At 31.6% G+C, this 19,880-nt stretch overlaps 2 protein-coding genes across 3 annotated transcripts in view; both read left to right on the top strand.

Annotated features, from left to right (window-relative positions):
- Window positions 1–2,182, top strand: part of LOC131855610 (uncharacterized) — a 79,370-nt gene extending 77,188 nt beyond the window's left edge. Inside the window, exons 16-18 of the mRNA XM_059206896.1 lie at window positions 584–696; window positions 1,113–1,295; window positions 1,664–2,182. Coding sequence (XP_059062879.1) covers window positions 584–696; window positions 1,113–1,295; window positions 1,664–2,182 — 815 coding nt within the window. The remainder of the gene's footprint in view (window positions 1–583; window positions 697–1,112; window positions 1,296–1,663) is intronic.
- A 6,667-nt stretch (window positions 2,183–8,849) lies between these two features.
- LOC131855668 (alpha-actinin, sarcomeric) overlaps window positions 8,850–19,880 on the top strand; it is a 41,068-nt gene continuing 30,037 nt past the window's right edge. The window contains exon 1 of one of the 2 annotated variants that reach the window (XM_059206968.1): window positions 8,850–9,110. In XM_059206968.1, the coding sequence (XP_059062951.1) occupies window positions 8,988–9,110 (123 nt within the window). In that variant the 5' untranslated portion in view covers window positions 8,850–8,987. The remainder of the gene's footprint in view (window positions 9,111–19,880) is intronic. The other variant, XM_059206967.1, reaches the window with a different exon arrangement.

The raw sequence follows: 19,880 nt of genomic DNA, 5'->3' as shown, positions 1-19,880 counted from the left end.
GCTAGATGACCGAGGTCGTTAATAAATAAATCTGTAGCGAGAATATTAGACTAAATGGCTTAAAGTAATGCATTGTGCTCCATACAAAAATATATGAATCAAAGAAGGCAGTATAGCCTAACAATACAAATATTTCATTTTATTATATATTTTTAATATTATTATATTTAGCAAACATATGGGGTAAATAATAAGTATCATTTGATTTTTCCAACAGTTTATTAAAAATAATAATAATAATCTCAGGTCAATTCACAGCGCCATCTAGACCCAAGTTAAGCTAGCTAAAGCTTGTGTTATGGGCACAGATGAATGATACATATACATAGATTTTTTTTTTAAATACATACATATTATACATAGAAAACACCCAGACCGATACAAACAATCATACTCATGAATACAAATGTGTGTGGCGTGCGAGGAATCGAACCCGCGACCATCGATCGTAAATCGGTGTGCTAGACCACAAGACCACCGAGGTCGTCACGTCAAAATGGGACTAATGAATTACTTATAATTTTTATATCAGGTACCAAAACTTGATGAAAAATTTGATCCTTTACGTAATTGTATTTTTTAGATAAAGAAGGAAAAGATAAAGACAAAGACAAAAATGCTGCATTAGCAGTACCGAGACTGTCAGTATGCGCGGATGCGCAGAAAGTCGACCGTGCCAAACTTGCACAGACTGAGGTAATCTTGTTATTATAATAAAATAATTATATTTCTCTAAGAGTTATTAGAAGTGTTCGCTATAAATAACAACCATAGACATCCATGACATGAAAATTTTTGTCTGTCTGTCTGTTTCGTATCAACAGAGATTTCAGACGTAGACGTGGAAGACACAAATTTCACTATCATATCAAATTCAAAATTCTAGTTCTGTCTTCTACCTACAAGGACCAGATGTAAATTTAACAATAAAGTTCTAATAGCCGATAATATAAATAAACAATTTTGATTTGACTTTGACTTAAAAATAGGGCATACAGAGTAGGTATAATAAAAATGGTAGAATGTTAAGGCAGCCTGCGCATTAGTGGAACTCATTTGGTTCTGGTGTTACCAGATATATAATATATTTATATTCAATTTTCGCATTGCAGTTTTCAATAATAGAATTCGACCCAGAGACATTCCGGATACTACTGGACTACCTGCACACTGGTAGCTGTCCACTCACGTGTGCTTCGATACCTGGCCTTATATGCGCCGCGGAACATTACGACTTACCCGAACTACTCCAAGCTTGCTTCCACCACGCCAAGCAATTCCTTAGGATAGATGTTGTAAGTACCAATTTGATATATGATTAGTTAAAACAAATCTTCTAAACTGAAGTAACCAGCAAAACTGGATGGTAAGGTTAAATATAGTAAAGAAATATATGTTCACAAGTCCTTTAGACATAAATATTTTAGATTTTGACAATAATAACTATGAAGAACATAAAGTATCTAAAGGTTTAAATGCATATTACATAAAGCTTCTTCAAGAAGGGTTTAAATAAAATATCTTCAGACAAGAATGAACTTACACTTTCTATGTCGTATTTTTATATATACAGCATCCATAAGTTTTCTAAAAACTTTCTCTATGAAGATAATTTATAATAAAACTATTTGGACACTCATAATGGAAAATCTGCATGTTTCAGGTATGCACGATGCTCATATCATTAGAAAATTATTACTGGCGGTACACGTCAGCCTCGGAATTGGTGAACATGATTCTGGCCTTCATCGAGCAGCGAGCGTACGCGCTCTTCCAAACTCCGGAGTTCCTCAACCTCTCGGAATCCATGGTGCAAATGATCATGTGCCGGAATCTTGAGGTACCCGAAGTGAGGAAGTTCGAAGCGATGCTCGGTTGGGCCAGAAACAAGATCAAATCAAAGTCCGCAAATAAGACTGATGCCAAAAATGAATTTAAATGCATTATGGAGAGGTTAGCTAGGGATCTGAAACTGTATAGGATCACACCGCAAGAATTGATAAAAGTGGTTCTCCCGTCGAAAGCTATCAAGAACGAAAGGATACTGGAGACACTGATGTACCAGGCGAACTCGGGCATGTACAGGATTCAGGATAGCGACATAGAAGCCTGCCAACAGCGGCTGCTGCAAAAACAAGACTCGAGATTCTCTGAATTCGAAAGCTTCGACTATGGTATATAAACTTGGAGCTGTGAGGATAATCAGTGTATTAGATAGATTACGAGAGTGTTTGGGCTGGATCCTTCTTATAATGTGGTATGTTAACGCCTTCTAAAGTATTATTGTTATAGATGTATGTACTTGAGTAGAGGGTACGAGAAATATTTGTACAATTCTCGGATACCTATTCCTTGTTGTTGTTCATTGATACCTATATTTTTTACATCTAACTAGATGTGTTCAACATAATCATCTCTATTTTTGGTACCAAGTGAAATAAGGTATTATGTATTTAGTCTGACAATTGAAAAACCTACCTTAAAATTATTGTTCAAGATAAAATATATATAACAAAATATTTTCTCCTGTGATTCGCCAGTGAAGTGTAGTATAACATTTTCAGGATTAAGATACAAATACTTACATATCTATTGTTATTGATTCTTAATATACCTGCTCACCCGACGACTTCTAATTGTTCAGCGAGCATGATTACATCATCGGTTGTTGTTTTGTAAACAGCCAAATTTGTGTACCTATGTAATATTACAAAATATTAAAATAGTATTATTGATATAAGAAAAAGTAATTGAAACAAAGAGTTACAAATTATATTTTTTAAAAGTATAAACAAAGACAAAAATAAATAAATGTGATAAAAAATTACTTTTATATTATACTACTAAATATCGATTTTGAGTGTTACTTCAAATTGCATTATATTTCCCACATTTGGTAAGTGTTTCTTAAAATCTTCATTCGTTCATATTGACACGCACTCCCTCATATTGTAGGTACTATATTAATATAATGATGATTATGTTAGTAGCTACGACTCGTAGAAATGACTGATTCTATAATCTGTTGAATGGAGTCATCCTAAGGTTATATTAATATACTTGAATGAATTAACTATTGACTTTAGGCTAACAGTGTATCTCTAAAACTAAGTTGTAATGGTTATAAAAACTTATAGCTAGATAATTCATTTGTAGAATAAATAACACAACAATAAAAAACAGCGTTTCTTGAAGTATCTTCATATGATGTCACAGTCAATATTTCGTAAGCTATAAGATCTTCTTTGTACCTATGTCATTATAATAATATTACTTATGTCATCAACAAATCATTAAAGCACTTAACTTCCTATTTGTTAATGCAGAGCACAAAAAAATATTGCGAAACTATGTGTACATAACAATGTTCATATTTCATTCTTTCTTATCGTAAATTTTGTCTAATCTGTCAACCCTATCACTTGCACTGACCATAGACATTCTTTGTAATTTCTAATAAGAATCACGCACAATTTCTCTATCTTACGAAATATCACGTTTACAATTGTATTATGCTAGTTACTCATATTATTCCTATTATTCTAAAGATTTTCTTTATAAACGGACAAAATCTAAATAACATAACAAAAACAGCAGTGGTTCATAAATAATTTCTCACCAGTCTCTCTATTTGTTGATATGCATAACTATATTTTTGCAGTCATTATATGATCAGGCGTTTTATAATTTGTGTAGTATTTAAAAGTAATAATAATTTAATTATTTATATGTAATAAAATCTATTTTTTGTGCAAACATAATATACCAAATTTGCATTAATTTAATTTTATGTTATTTGCTCGATAAGTTAACGTATATTAATAAGTTAACTTACGTAATAAGTTAACTCGAGAAGTTAATTTTAATTCAGTGCTTGTTGAGAAATGATAAATATTTATTTAACAAATGTAAAAAAGCGTCATTATACTCCATATATATACCTTATACCTATTTTTCAATACAAATGTAATCTTTCTAGCTCTAGAATAGCTAAAGAGCTAACAAATCATTACATATCAAATTCACACAAAATAAGCACAAACATAGACATAACATGTTAAGTTTTTTCTGTGTACACAATTTACCATTATACCTACTTAAAAAAAATATACCTTCTTGTTATAAATAGTACACTACTCATGTAAGTAAAATAATATATTTTAATAAAGGCTGAAAATAAAAATCTTACCTACTTTAATAGTATTGATATATGTATTGATAATCATATCTTCCATCTTTAATGTAATTGGAAATTAAAAGAAAAGTACTTACAAATCGATCTCGCACACGAAAGGTTTCGTACATATACATATAATTTAAACAATAATTTATTTTCGTATACTATTTATTTAGGGGTCAATACCTATAATAAGTATTTGCTGGACTACATATACTATAATTTTGTTAATTTAAATAAAACATAACTGTGAATTCCGATTGCATAACTAAGTTTGTTGAAACCGAATAAAGGGAATACGTATGGACGTATAAGACGATGTATATTAAAAAAAATAATATATTATTTCCAGAAAGTAACTAATTATAGGTACTGATGGTATGATAAATAAAATTTGGCAAAATTGAAGATGCAATCAACAATTTTCACCTACTTTATCAACTAATGATTCCTTAAAATGTTTCATCGATATATGTATTGATAGATCACATATAGAAAAGCGTAGCAACCATTCCAACATCAGTTTTCTATTATCTAACGATAAACCACCTGTATATCAGGAGATCTTAATGTCTGGTCTCTATGTAACTGTTGGAACAATCTGACGATATATAATCTACTGTATATCAGCGGTCTTAGAATTCAATTTCCGATCTCTCATAAACACTGCATAATGCATGACTTTTGACTTCACTCATTAGATTAATCATAAATGCAAATCATATATATATATATAATAGATAAATCTATATTTAATAACCTTTGAAAGAAAATAAGTATGTTAATGTAGGAAAATTGCAAAGGCCCCATACAGTATACAGGCATAATATACAAGGCAATAGGCTTGTTGTCTATATAAAATTTGTGCTTTGTTAAATTATATAAAATATATATGGACTGTGTAGTTATATCTATTTTAATAGACAATTATTCTATAATATTTGTCTTCATTGTTATTATAATTTTAAAAATGTAATTTACCCATTATAAGTACTTAAACAAAATTGTGTGATGTTAGGAAATTCAGTTCCAATTGGAGACTGATTTTTTTAATTTCACACAATTTTGTATGGAACTATCCTCTATTGTTATGTATTCACTTGTTCATAAAGTACTGAGGTTATATTCTTTATCCTGACTTTGTTTAATCAAATTTTAATTTTAAAGAAATACTAGAATAAAATAAAGAATATAGTTACAAATACAGTTTATGAATGTTTTCAACGTTTCTGATCAATGTTGTTTATATCTTTTTCATATCATCATAGTATGTCAACACGAACCTATGTTTGTGTTCAACACAAACCTTTTTTTTTATTTTCCTAATATATTCTATATTTTTTTACTTCATTGCAATATCCTAAAACCCATTCGACTGTGGTAAGCTCTATGGTAATCTTGAAAACTGTAATTTTCTTCAACCGTGTTTATATGATATTTATCATAATAAATAAGAATAAATTGTTATCACTTTAGCCGACGCTCACGGACAGAAAAATGGCACGCTAAATGTTTTTTTTTTTCCAATGGGGATGCCAAATAAGCAAATATATATGGTAAACATAAAAATACGTGCAACACTTGAGTCACCCAGTAACTTATTAATAAAAAAAATAACTCTGTCAAACTCGCGCTTTACTTCTTTGGTATTATCTAATGTTATATCGATAATATTTAATATGGCAATAGACAAATTTAGTATTTAAAAAAAATAAAAACTATCAAATCAGTCAGATGATGTGAATTTTTAACAGTGATTAATTTTAGCATATTTTAAAATTAGCATAAAAAATCTATTGTTTCTAAATTTACATTTTTAAGTTAGCACCTTTAGGATATAAATAACTAACCAAATCAGATTTGAATACATTCAAACTTGAAACAAGCATAATTTCGCTAATTCTTAAATGAACTCGATCAGGAATCGAACGTGTATGTCTTCCACCGGGGCACGGAGATCGCTATATTCTTATATATAACAAGACGTATAATGGATACCATGAACTGCAGAGTATATTTTTTTAATATCCATGCCTTCCGTTTATGTCATCGATAGTTACCATGACCTATCATCTTGTTTGTCATTTCCATAATTATAAAAATCAACTGTGTTTAACACTGTCTTGAAGAAGAACACCACTTTCCATGTGTCTTGTAGCCAATATGATGTTGCAAGAATATTACAGTGTGCCACAGGATTTTAATGAAAACTGCCAAATTAATCCGTCAGTGTGCGCCGGGCCCTAATCGACTTTATATACTCCGCGCGTTGTAATATGGTTCGAATGACAATGACGAATAACATTTTTCTCTAAATTCGGCTAAATATAAATTTAATAGTCATAGTTAACATTCTCTCATAATTATTTCTCGTAATGGTATACGACTCATTGATACTTATGTAATTTACTTTAGTTTCACTGAGTTGCATAGATACCTGGTCAGAACTGAGGTTAGATCCCACATTGAAGACCTTAGACTAAAGTCGTGTCGTCAAACATCGTTGGCCTTCTGCCGCTCCTCAAAACCACCCAAAGATTTAAAGTGCACTGTGCATTTATTTCATTTTGTTCTGGTGACGCTATAAAGACTGTTGTAGCTAATAGCATCAGAATAGACATAAGAACCTGTCATTCGCACCATATTGTAACACATAGAGTGTACTTTGCATGTATCTTTTTGAGTTTACGTGTGTACATATGATGACTTTTCTATTTAAATGACTTTTTAATCAATAGGTGTTACTATATAAATATATAGCCTAAATATATAAAATCTAACGTTCTGAAAATAAAATTAAAACAAGTTGAATTGTCAGTAAATGTTTTGTACTAACGAGATTATACACCTATTATATATATATATATATATATATATATATATATATAATAAATACTATGTATATATCACAGCCATAATACAATAGTGCATTAACTCAAAAATAAAAAATATATTGGACTTTAAAATATAAACGTTAGAGTCTATTTCCGATTTTCCGATTGTATTATTTTTTGAGATACTCCAGTATTGTATTAAGACTGTTATTATTATTACCTTCTATAACTTTGTATTATAACTTTTACTTTGTTGTAATTTTGCTCAAAGCTTTCATATATTATATACCTACCTATACCACCGTTACCCGTTAATATGTGAATATATATATATATTTATAATGTGATTATATTTTGTGAATATTTCAGAAAATGTACTATTATAGAACCTAGATCATCTTATAGGATTTCGTGCTTCTATAATACTCATATATGTATCTTTAGGTTTAATTCGTAGGAACACCAAATAATTGACGTGTCAAGCTATAATGTTAATAAGTTTTCTATTCCAAAATTTTTACCTTCCTGTGATTGTGGATGTTGCTATATGTTAATATGTGGGATCTTCAAAGAATATAAAATTATAACTGTTATTTTGCATGAGCAAGATTATTATCCAATGAAATTTTATGTGGTGAATAAATTTGTTTGTGTATTTTTGTGGTTGTTTCTTTATAACTTCCCTCCTACAAAACAGTGTAAAAATAAAACTTCAATGTACGTACTATCTAATAAATGTATATTAACGACTATATCTCAATACGTAACTGGAGAGATTGGCAGCAATGAACTCTATGACTAACATGCTGTGCCCGCGGTTTCACCCGCGTGAAATTTATAGCCTATGTGTTATTCTGATGTATTAGCTATATTCCTGTAAAGATTCATCAAAATTCGTTCAGTAGTTTTTGCGTGAAAGTGTAACAAATATCCAGCCATACTCACAAACTTTTGTTTTTATAATATTAAAAAGATTAAGAGGATAGTGTGCCTACACTTTTTTACACTTTAATAACATTAAGTTAAGTGTAAAGTCAGTCTACGTCCCCACTCCGCGTAGTATGTACGCGTTACTATAACCATCACATTACCAAATAAACTTACTAATGTAAAATAAATAGTACAATTATTCACCGTTATACCCACTACCTCATCACATCATACATAACGCTTCAGTGGTGAGGTGATAACCACCGCGCTACAATAGTTAGAGGCTTCATCAACTATCGACGTCATGGTGAACGCAACACTAGTACATAGGTACTATTAGGCCCCCATTGCGTCCATTTGCTATGAATTTGTTAATGATGTTTCCATTACTAGAGAGTGAATCAGAAATATAAATAAACACATTACTTGAAATGACAAATATATTACGGGATTAAAATTTGTGACAAAATGTATGCAAAATTCAACCAGTGTTGCCAGAACACAGGAATTTTCCTAAAATAACCCAAATTTTGGCCCTCTATCAAAATTTTCAAACTGTATTCTGTAGTCAAACGAAAACGCAGTTACATTATAATATCAATAAAAGGAAGAACAGCTAACGATAAAAGTAATAATCAGTATACAAATATTGAACAATATCACAGTACCCTCTGTATACAGCGTTCATTTATGTCAGTACATTTTCTCTCTCAGAACTTACAGTTAGATATAATCACATCTAAAAAAATATTAAAATAGTATTGGAGAAAGTAATTCCATTTCCATACGGATCCCCTTAACATTACCACTTTGCATTAGTGAGCTCTTAAATTTGACAGTTGATTACGTGATTCCGTGAAACGGAACGCAGTGCGCAGGGCGAAGCGAAAGTTCCAGCTATCGCCGCGAGTAGCGCTCGTGCGCCAGTCTTCTTGCAGCGGGCGCGTGGCCGGCTGCTTGTTGCAGTGCGCGGTGCGAACCATCACACGCGAGTTCGCGGTCATAGGCTCGAACGAACATCGAAATCGACGGTCAGTGCGGTGACCATGATGATGGACAACGGGGTGATAACAAATAACTATGAGTACGGCGATGGGTACATGGAACAGGAGGAGGAGTGGGAACGCGAGGGTCTACTAGACCCGGCTTGGGAGAAGCAACAAAAAAAGGTCAGTTCATTTATCAGTACTGACACACTAGCTAAAAAGGACAGGTAAACTTTAACAATGAATAATAACAAACGTAAATCAATATGTATATGCTGAACGCTATTAAATACAGTCCAATACTCTTATCACAACCGTGACTAACGTTTGTGTACAGTTTATGGGTTTTATCTATAATATTCATTCGTGAAGCATTCACGCTTCCAGGTACATTACGTTTTACAAATAGGTGTCACAGAATTTTTAAATTAAACAGACTGAATAAATCTTGGCTCATTTTTAATCTATTTTTAGCCAACAATCTACACCCTGTTATGAAATTACATTGTTAACCATGATTAACAAAAAGTATAATGCAATTTTTTATAACGGAGCCTAGTTTCGTTGGTCAAATAAAGATTTATATTTTATCTATTCGAAGGTACGATCACGCGATCAATTGAAAACCGCGCGTATTTCAAAAATCGAACTCTCGTATACATTTCCCGCCGCTAGTTGAAAGTAGATCGCGGCCGTGGACACTATTAAAAGATTTCTTGGAGCTTTTGGTGCGAGCGAGACACGCTCACGTGACGTCCCACGGGAGGGAGCGGGTCAGAGAGAGAGGAATCGAATTTCCGTTAGTCATGTCCTAAAATGGGTCCAGCGCAGGCGCAACTGAAAGCGCGGGCGTCCGTCTTTGCGTCACCGTGAAACCCGTATTTCAGGAAACTGCCATGCTTGCTGAGTCTACGTAAAATGCAGCTTGTAATTTGCTATTAACGCTACTATCGGGTGTTCCATGACGAACGCTCTGACGCACCCCGTGAGCTCAACTCGAGTGGAATGTCATTAACGACCTACGAAAGCGCTCCTGCCATTCTTTGAAAACAATTCCATTACGTTTGTCTACTGTTAAAATACTGCAAAATCTGCATAATAATGACACAATAACTTTTTAAAAGAATTAACATAAAATATTCAGTACTGTCATTTTGTGGTTTACTACCACAGTAATTTTTAAATACATTCATTTTCATTTAAAAACATTGCTGTATCTCATGGCCTTAATCTATTATTAGGTAAGCAACAATAACACAATTTATAGAGGACATTACTTTTTAAGTTTTAATTAATCTCCTATTTAGTGTTAGTAAGAACTCGTGATATTAAATATTTATAAACACGATTATCAATGAAAAATAATTCTAATGTAGGTATACTTAACAATTACAGTTATCATACTTTACAATATCTAAAAAAAAGAATTTTCAGATAAACTTCCAATCACTATAAATAATATAAATTAACGAAACCACTAATAAAAGCTAATAAGTTTAAACTGCTAACGAAGAAACTGATTAGAGAGGACAAAGAACAAACAAGTGGTACACGGTAGGTCTCGCAGGATATAAACAAAGAGCCTGTGACACCCGGTGCATTGGCCGATCATGTATGCCAGGTCAATGTCGCGGTCGACCAACTTGAGATGCGACTGAGCGGAAAAGTCACCCGACCAGTCGCCCTCGCTGTGCGTCGCTTCACTGGAATAAGACTTCCGCAAAGAGGTTACTAGCACAGATACGGCAATATGTTTTCATCTTGAAGTCCATGATCCATCAATTTAAAAGCCTACGAAAGTGCAATCCGGAAACAACTTTCATTTTAAGTAAACTTGAACACAAATTATAGAAACGAAAGGCAATTTCAATATGCGATGGAATGACAAATTTATTAAAAATCATATGAACAGATGATTACACTAGAAATCTGCCGCGAAAGTTGTAAATTTGGAACTGGTTGGTCGGTAATTTACATGATGCTCATGGATTCTATGTTAGATAGACATAACAGAAAACTAATATGTTAACTAAAATATTTTCTAAGCTACATTCCGGTAATTAACGTTACAACTAAGTAAACATCACAGTTATACTGTGGTATGTATTGTTTAGGTACGCATAATAAACACAGTGCCTGAAATGATATCCAGACTCGCAACCAACTTAATTTTTGGATAATTTCTTCTATCTGAAAACGGTATACGTAACATGCTACACTACATTTAAAGGGAGGTGTAATTTATTTAAATAAATAATATGTACAAATCAGATTTATTTCTGCTTTCGTTTTCATTACCACTAATACTAACATGTATCTCTATTACAACAATAAATACTAATAGTAATATTCCTAGACAATTTAATATTCGAAACTACGAGTACATTCCTTTCGGAGTAAGTTAAAGTTGTCAAATTTTGTAATAGCATTATCATTAGAGGTATTGTTGTTATTAAAACCATTTGGTCCACTCGATAGTCCATTCGATACCACTTGGGTCAGATATTAAGTGGTGGATGTCTGTCGGGTAACTTACATCATAGACGTATTCTAGGAAAGATAGTCACATACGTTTTCCTGGTGCCTTATACGCCAGAACTTACTTTATTTACTTTACCTTAATCACTGCAACCATTCCTCATAGTGAGACTATACTTCGTAGTGAGGCTCAATGTTGGGAAAAATAATAGGTTTTTGTCAAAAGCTCGGTAGTAGATCCCACAAGCATTACTTATTACTTAGACTTTTCATTCTTTCTTCTTTTTATCAAAAGAAATGTGTTTAATTGAAATGAAATGAAATGAATATTTACATATGTGTGGTTTTTAAGATCTTTAGAACTAGTTTCACACATTTTGTCTTTCTGACATACAACAGTGATGTCAATTTTGGTTATTATTCGTTAGTCAATATTAAGTACGTACATTATTTATAATATGAGTATGTCAAATTAATGAAATATTTATAAATTATACATGTCAATGTTTTTAATTAAGCTATCCTGAACACTGACTGATTAGCCATCTATGTAGTTCTTTCTTGAATTTATGAAACAATTTCAGATTTATTATATATTTTAATCGATGGCGTGGCAGTAATGCTATCAGACCACTATGAAACTAGATGAGACGTTGATGATGATGATGATGGTATACTAGGTACTAGACGAGACCTTTCAGGTTTCATCTAGTAGTTTACCAACTTGTTTCATAGTGCAGTAATAGAAATTTCATGCTTCTGCAGAATATCAATAAATTTGAAAGATTTGATATCTGATTTTAAGCTTTATTTGATTGAAATAAAAAGTAATACTACACATAGTAAAGTGGCTATTCCTTTCAACATGGGTCAGCAAATGTTAAAATAAAAAAAACTAAAAGCTCTTGTTATTGCAGTAGGTAGTCTCATTCGTCATGATTCTCTATAATATGTTAAAATTGCAAAGACCAGTTAATACTAGTAGTATACAATTCTGGCCTTTTAAGTACTAGCTTCAAAATATGTTAAACTTAACTTCTTGTTTGTGCATATTAATTTATAATTTGTTAATTTTCCTGTAAGTTATCCATCACATATAATACTTCTGACCTTTTTCGAAATACAATATATATCGGTATACGAGTATATTACGTTCATAGAATACTGAATAGTAATATTAAAATAGAAGAATATGTAATAGACCTGAAGGAAATTATGCAATGGAAATCCTAAATGCCAGTATATTAGCAATGACATAATTTTAAACGTACTCAATATAAAGTAACTTTAGAATCATAATATAAATGTTTAAGGAAAATTAATAATAAGTGTATTTTATAGAATTGTTTCGTAAATTGTTGATATACACAATTTCCGTTGCGTAACATTTGACACGGCTATTTTTTCCTTGTCGTTGTTGGCTCGGTTTTGGCACTCGGTCAAAAACCGTTGTAGAATTATCAATGTCTTGCAACTATCCACCGTTACCTATATTTTACAGAAAAATATAATTATGATGGCTGCATTTGAAAAAATCTTTTATTCACGTCATTATCTCTAATAGACATAAAGACAACATCCTGACTGATGTATTAGTGACGTAGACCTATGTAATTGACTGTTTGACTAATTATACTTTGAAATAATATGGAAAGGACCACTGCTAATGAAAAAAGATATTTTTTGTTCGACAATATACAAAATATGAAAAATTATACTAGGATATTATCTTATGTTTTTAAAATTAACTATTTCCGTTATTGTAATCAAGGTCCTGTTTAAATGAAGAGAAAGATATATAAAGAAAAAATATAAAGATACCTCTATCTTAGTTTTTTTCATCTCAAATCCCTTTCTTATCTATCACACTATCTACTAAACTATTTTGTTACATTAGCCGCGACTTTCCCTGCTCTTCATGGAATAAAAGAACCTATGCCCCTGCTCAATCAATCAATTTGTGGTGCAGAAAGTAACAAACAACAGACAAAGAGCCATACTTGTACAGTTATAAATTAAGTATGGGATATATTATAATAATAAATTTAAAAGTATTATCATTTTATCATCTCAAGTTATTAAAAAAAACCGTTGGTAGGTTACATTACCTATTCATCCGTTGAATTTGTTGAATTTTTAATAGCTTTGAAAATTGAATAAATATAGGTACCTAGTTAAACAAAGATAAAAGTGAAACATGACTAGATATTTCATATTTCCGATGAAATGAAGACGACCTTGAATATTGAACTGCGACACAATAATGGTGTATGGAATAAATTTACATCAAATTGATGACTAGTAGAAATGTAACTTTCTAAGCGGGCGTTGGTGGAGGTTGCTCGCAATGTAACCTGCTTTCCAGTTCATAGAACCCCAAATAGTCCAATATAAATATCAATATGTTATACAAATAGACTATGTTTTTAAAAGAGAAGTAATCAATAGTAATAATGTCGTTTATATCTCTTATCTTTTACAACTCGATAAAGATAAAACTCATGATATTTACAAACATTGTGACTGCTAAAAATAATAACAGTGGCTATTTAAGGTGCATCTTCAATTTTAACATAAGAATAAAAATAACAGCTTTACATAGTTCTAGGTTCTGAACTTTCAGTATCTACCTATGTTGATGTGTTTCTAACATCAAGTCTTTCCCAATTACATAAATGATTATCTATTTAGTTTGGAGATAGTTTGAAGCGGTTTAATAATACAAGACATTGTAGGTACTACATACTATATTAATTAACTGTAAATATTATCTAAACTTTTTAAGTGTTACGTTAAGAAAAGTTAATGTAATAAATAAAACATCAGTCACGTATAAAATGATAACGAAAATATTGCATAACTGTAATATAAAAATATATATAGAATTGTAAACGTTCTCTTTTTATAAACATAGGAGGCATTTAGTGAAAGTAACTCAAAGTAGACATTCATTAAGAAAACATGGATGAACCCATAAGTTCGAATGCAGGTATTACAATGTAACGTGCGTACGGAACCAACAAACACATGGACACGTTGAGTATACTGGCTGCCTCAATAATATAATTTTAAGTGGACCGGTTCTCTTGCGGACAGTTCCACTAAGCACGTAGAAGCATTAAATAATGAACCCATCTCGTTTATAATAAATTCTTAAACGACTTGAACAGGTATGTTTAAAAAATTGTTGATTTATTATCATCGTGCTCAAATTAAACGATATTTTTAATTGCATTAATTTCGTTACAAGTATAATTTGTCATTGCAATAAATTTTCTCAGGTGACCTAATAAGAAAATTCTTAGAATGTTTTCATTTGCATAATTAGTTTAACCGTCCTTGTATTCGTATTGGAAACTCTTCTAACTTGAATCAATAAAAACCTTTTTTATATGTAGCTGATAAATTTTGATCAGGACCCAAGGTTATTTGTTAACAACTGTTATTCTCTCATTTGTGGTAGTATTGTAAAGTACAGTTGATTAAAACGATAACATAATAAACAATTCGTATCCAGGCAAATATTATTAAAAATATGCTATGCAGAGTTGATATGTGTATTTGGTTATGTCAAAAGTCAGCCTTAAGCCCCAATACTCATACTCGTTATAAGCCTGTAATATTTTTAAACATAATTCTTTTCAAATTGTAGAACGCCGTCACTGTTTTTGTTTTTAGTTTATTGTATATTGTGTTGTTATTCATGTCTCGTTATTTTGTGACACTATCGTGTCTTTCGAAACGTAGTGGAGAGTAGATATGTGGATAGGTAGGCGTCGACCCACCCACGCCTTGCACCCAGGTGTGGGGCGCCTGCATCTAGTTTTGTGTCAACTTGTGTAGGTTAGCCAACACAATTACAATGAATTAAGTTTACCACATAAACATGCATTTACAAATGTTCCAGCATGAAATATACTTAAAATATTCACATTTTAACGCCCATTTCTCAAGACTTATGTCATTGTTCTGTTATCTTTATTGGAAAAAGTTGTATAAGGTTGCATTTATATGATAAAGTGTAACTTCAATCAAAAAATTATATTTATTTTAATGACTTGGTTGACTATAAACCCAGGATGGGTTTGTAGTATAAATATTTATAATAGGATATTTTCTTTATATAAAAGTGTAGTTTAAACTTTCAAACTGTTACGTGATCTACCGATGTTTTTCTCTAGCGACGTTTCTAATAGACTTCATTTGTTTATAGGCCCTCTTATTTAGAAACTTTCATCATTTACCATCAACATAAAAGCATTTTCCGACTATTTTAGTGACACTGCATATTTTTAACACATCACTTACCATTAGTACTAAGTTACATACAACAAACGATACAAATGCACATAAATTACCAAATAACCTGGATATGTTGAAACAAATACCTAACTTAGAAAGTCAACATTAATAGAATTACCTGGACTGGTCGCCCTGTGCTCGAAAATCTGCCAAAAAGAGGTTTACTTCAGTTATTAATATTGCAATAATATAATATCGTTATATTATATTAGGTTAGTAATAGACAAGGCTTCCGACTAGCACAGAGTAGACTGCAGACCATTCGATGCCAACACATCTATTTTCAACTCTGTCCAATCGCCCACGCAAATTGCTTACACTCACTTGCTATTATAATTAGAAAACCGTGGATACCAAATTTATTTTCGACACCCGAATGGTTTTTGGCTTCTGAACGAACTATGTCCGGTAGTTTGATACATTCTTAATTGCAATTCCAACACAATCCGTGCCCAATAAAATAGTCTACTAATTAGTTTATCCACTACTTACTGTGATTTCTTTGTAAAGTTATGACATTCGTCTGGTATGCCACAAATATTATCGTTTGGGTGTATGTTTTTTTTTGTCCATTCCTAGAAAAACGCGAATTGTTTTGATATATCATTAATATTAAGAAATAGCACAGTATTTTCTTGAAACAATTCATTCATTCTCATACTTATTTACTTTAAGTTTATTATTGTACAATTTTATTAGTAACAGAATAATAAGAGAGGTTTCACTGCCCCCTCTAAATTATAGTCCATTTTACCTTGTTCATTACTTTTAAATTCTATTATTATATAAGCAGCAATTGTATTAATTTTTATTTGAGAAATAAAAAGAGAGAAATAAAGTTGATGATGATTATTATTATTTTTACTTGGTCCATTGACAATACAGTGGTTTAGTCAGAGATTGCAAATTATAATATGTAGTTATGTAAGTAACATTTGCATGATCAACACCGCAGTAATAATACTCGACCGTTTATAGGAACTGGCTGTGGGTTCACAGTAATAATACTCAACCGCTCTTACAGAAGGAACTGGCTGTGGGTTATTCTTTGGGACCCCTCTAATAAATATTACGAGCATGTGTTAGTCTATCTGTCATCTGTCAGTACCGTTTTATATTCGAGTTATATAGTTTGTGTTCGACCTTGAACATTTTAGCAAATTTAGAGCAGCTGCCCGGTCCTGTGAACTTGGCACACGATATTCAAAAATCGACTTTTTTTTTTAGAGTTCTGACATCCTTTTGAATAGTTCTAGAGTTCTTTATAATCATTTTAAATAGTTCCGATGTTTAAATAATAAAAAAAACAAATTTTAAAAAATCGTGCGCTAATCACAATCACGAAAATCACAAATTTCTTCGGAGTTCTAGCTTGCTTTACAATAGTTCTACAGTTCTCTATCAGTTATATCAATAGTTCTAGCGATTAAAACGAAAAAATCGATTTTTGAAGTTTCGCCGCGTCCAAATTATAATTCATATAAGAAAAGATCAATTTCAGACGCGAGTTCGAGCCGATCTGATAATAGTTCTGGGCAGCATTCTCCAAGTTCTACAGAAAAGCTTCATAACTTTTTCCTGGAAATAATTATTTTGCAAGTTATTGCAAAAAATATAAATCTACAAAAAAAAAAAAATTACGAGTTCCAGCTGATCTGATCGGAGTTCTGGGTAGCGCTAATTCTATCGAAAAGTCTAGTAACTTTTTCCTGTGAAATAATTATTTTCCATATTATCGTCATTTTTAACTTTTCAAGGCTGACTTATGGACTTTTTTTTTACGATAGAGATATATGAGCTACCTATTATCGAAAAGTCTAGTAACTTTTTCCTGTGAAATAATTATTTTCCATATTATCGTCATTTTTAAGTTTTCTGTCGGAGTTCTGGGTAGCTGTTCTATCGAAAAAGTCTAGTAACTTTTTCCTGTAAAATTTTATATTCGAATTATCGCCATTTTTAACTTTTCATGTGACTTATAGTTTCTGGGTATGTTCTAAAAAGTCTGAACTTTTTCCTGTAAAATCATTATTTTTTTTAACTTTTTAATGACTTATAGTTCTAGCCGATCTGATCGGAGTTCTGGGTAGCGCTACCTGATTCTATCGAAAAGTCTAGTAACTTTTTCCTGTAAAATCAATTATTGTATCGCCATTTTTAACTTTTCATGACTGACTTATAGTTTTTTTACGAGTTAGTCGATCTGATCTTCTGAACATTTATTGTCCAAAAGTCTTTTTAACATTTTATAGGAGTATCATTAGAGCATTTTTAACTTTTCATGCTGCCCTAGTCGATCTCATCGGAGTGAGTTCTATCGAAAAGTCTAGTAACTTTTTCCTGTGAAATAATTATTTTCCAAATTATCGACATTTTTAACTTTTTAAGACTGACTTACAGGAGATTTTTTTTAAGAGTTCTAGCCGATCTGATCGGATTTCTGGGTAGCGCTACCTGAGTTCTATCGAAAAGTCTAGTAACTTTTTCCTGTGAAATAATTATTTTCCAAATTATCGCCATTTTTAACTTTTCAAGACTGACTTATAGGAGAACTTTTTGTTTTACGAGTTCTAGCCGATCTGATCGGAGTACAGTTTATTGTTCCTGTAAAATAATTATTTTCCAAATTATCGCAATATTCCAAATATCTTGAAAAGTTAAAAATGGCGATAATTTAGGAAATAATTATTTTACGGGAAAAATTTACTAGACTTTTCGATAGAACTCAGGTAGCGCTACCCAGAACTCCGATCAGATTGACTAGAACTCGTAAAAAAAATTCTCCCTTGAAGTCAGTCATGAAAAGTTAAAAATGGCGATAATTTGGAAAATAATTACTTACTAGACTTTTCGATAGAACTCAGGTAGCGCTACCCAGAACTCCGATCAGATCGGCTAGAACTCGTAAAAAAATTCTCCTATAAGTCAGTCATGAAAAGTTAAAAATGACGATAATTTGGAAAATAATGATTTTACAGGAAAAAGTTACTAGACTTTTCGATAGAACTCAGGTAGCGCTACCCAGAACTCGATGAGATTATAAAAAAATTCTCCTATAAGTCAGTCATGAAAAGTTAAAAATGGCGATAATTTGGAAAATAATTACTTCACAGGAAAAAGTTACTTTGATAGAACTAAAGAACTATCAGAATCTATAAGTCAAAAAATGACGATAATATGGAAAATATATACAGGAAAAAGTTACTAGACTTTTCTAGAACTCAGATATAGATCAGCTAGAACTCGTAAAAAAAAATCATAAGTCAGCCTTTAAAAATGACGATAATTTGGAAAATAATGATTTTACAGGAAAAAGTTACTAGACTTTTCGATAGAACTTTACCCAGAACTCCGATGAGATCGACTAGAACTCGTAAAAAAATTCTCCTATAAGTCAGTCATGAAAAGTTAAAAATGGCGATAATTTGGACCATAATTATTTCACAGGAAAAAGTTACTAGACTTTTCGATAGAACTCAGGTAGCGCTACCCAGAACTCCGATCAGATCGGCTAGAACTCGTAAAAAAAAATCTCCTATAAGTCAGCCTTAAAAAGTTAAAAATGGCGATAATTTGGAAAATAATGATTTTATAGGAAAAAGTTAATTTTCGATAGAACTATAGTCTACCAGAACTCCGATCAGATCGGCTAGAACTCGTAAAAAAAAAGTCTATAAGTCAGCCTTGAAAAGTTAAAAATGACGATAATATGGAAAATAATTATTTCACAGGAAAAAGTTACTATATAGAACTCAGGTAGCGCTACAGAACTCCGATGAGATCGACTAGAACTCGTAAAAAGTTCTCCTATAAGTCAGTCATGAAAAGTTAAAAATGGCGATAATTTGGACAATAATTATTTCACAGGAAAGAGTTACTAGACTTTTCGATAGAACTCAGGTAGCGCTACCCAGAACTCCGATCAGATCGGCTAGAACTCGTAAAAAAAAAGTCTATAAGTCAGCCTTGAAAACTTAAAAATGACGATAATATGGAAAATAATTATTTCACAGGAAAAAGTTACTAGACTTTTCGATAGAACTCAGGTAGCGCTACCCAGAACTCCGATCAGATCGGCTAGAACTCGTAAAAAAAAAGTCCATAAGTCAGCCTTGAAAAGTTAAAAATGACGATAATATGGAAAATAATTATTTCACAGGAAAAAGTTACTAG

This window comes from Achroia grisella, unplaced genomic scaffold, assembly GCF_030625045.1.
Source record: "Achroia grisella isolate CSIRO2021 unplaced genomic scaffold, CSIRO_AGI_Agris_v1 utg146, whole genome shotgun sequence".
Lineage (NCBI taxonomy): Eukaryota > Metazoa > Arthropoda > Insecta > Lepidoptera > Pyralidae > Achroia > Achroia grisella.
Note: the sequence above shows the minus strand (reverse complement) of the source record. Positions and strands in the feature narration are given on the sequence as shown.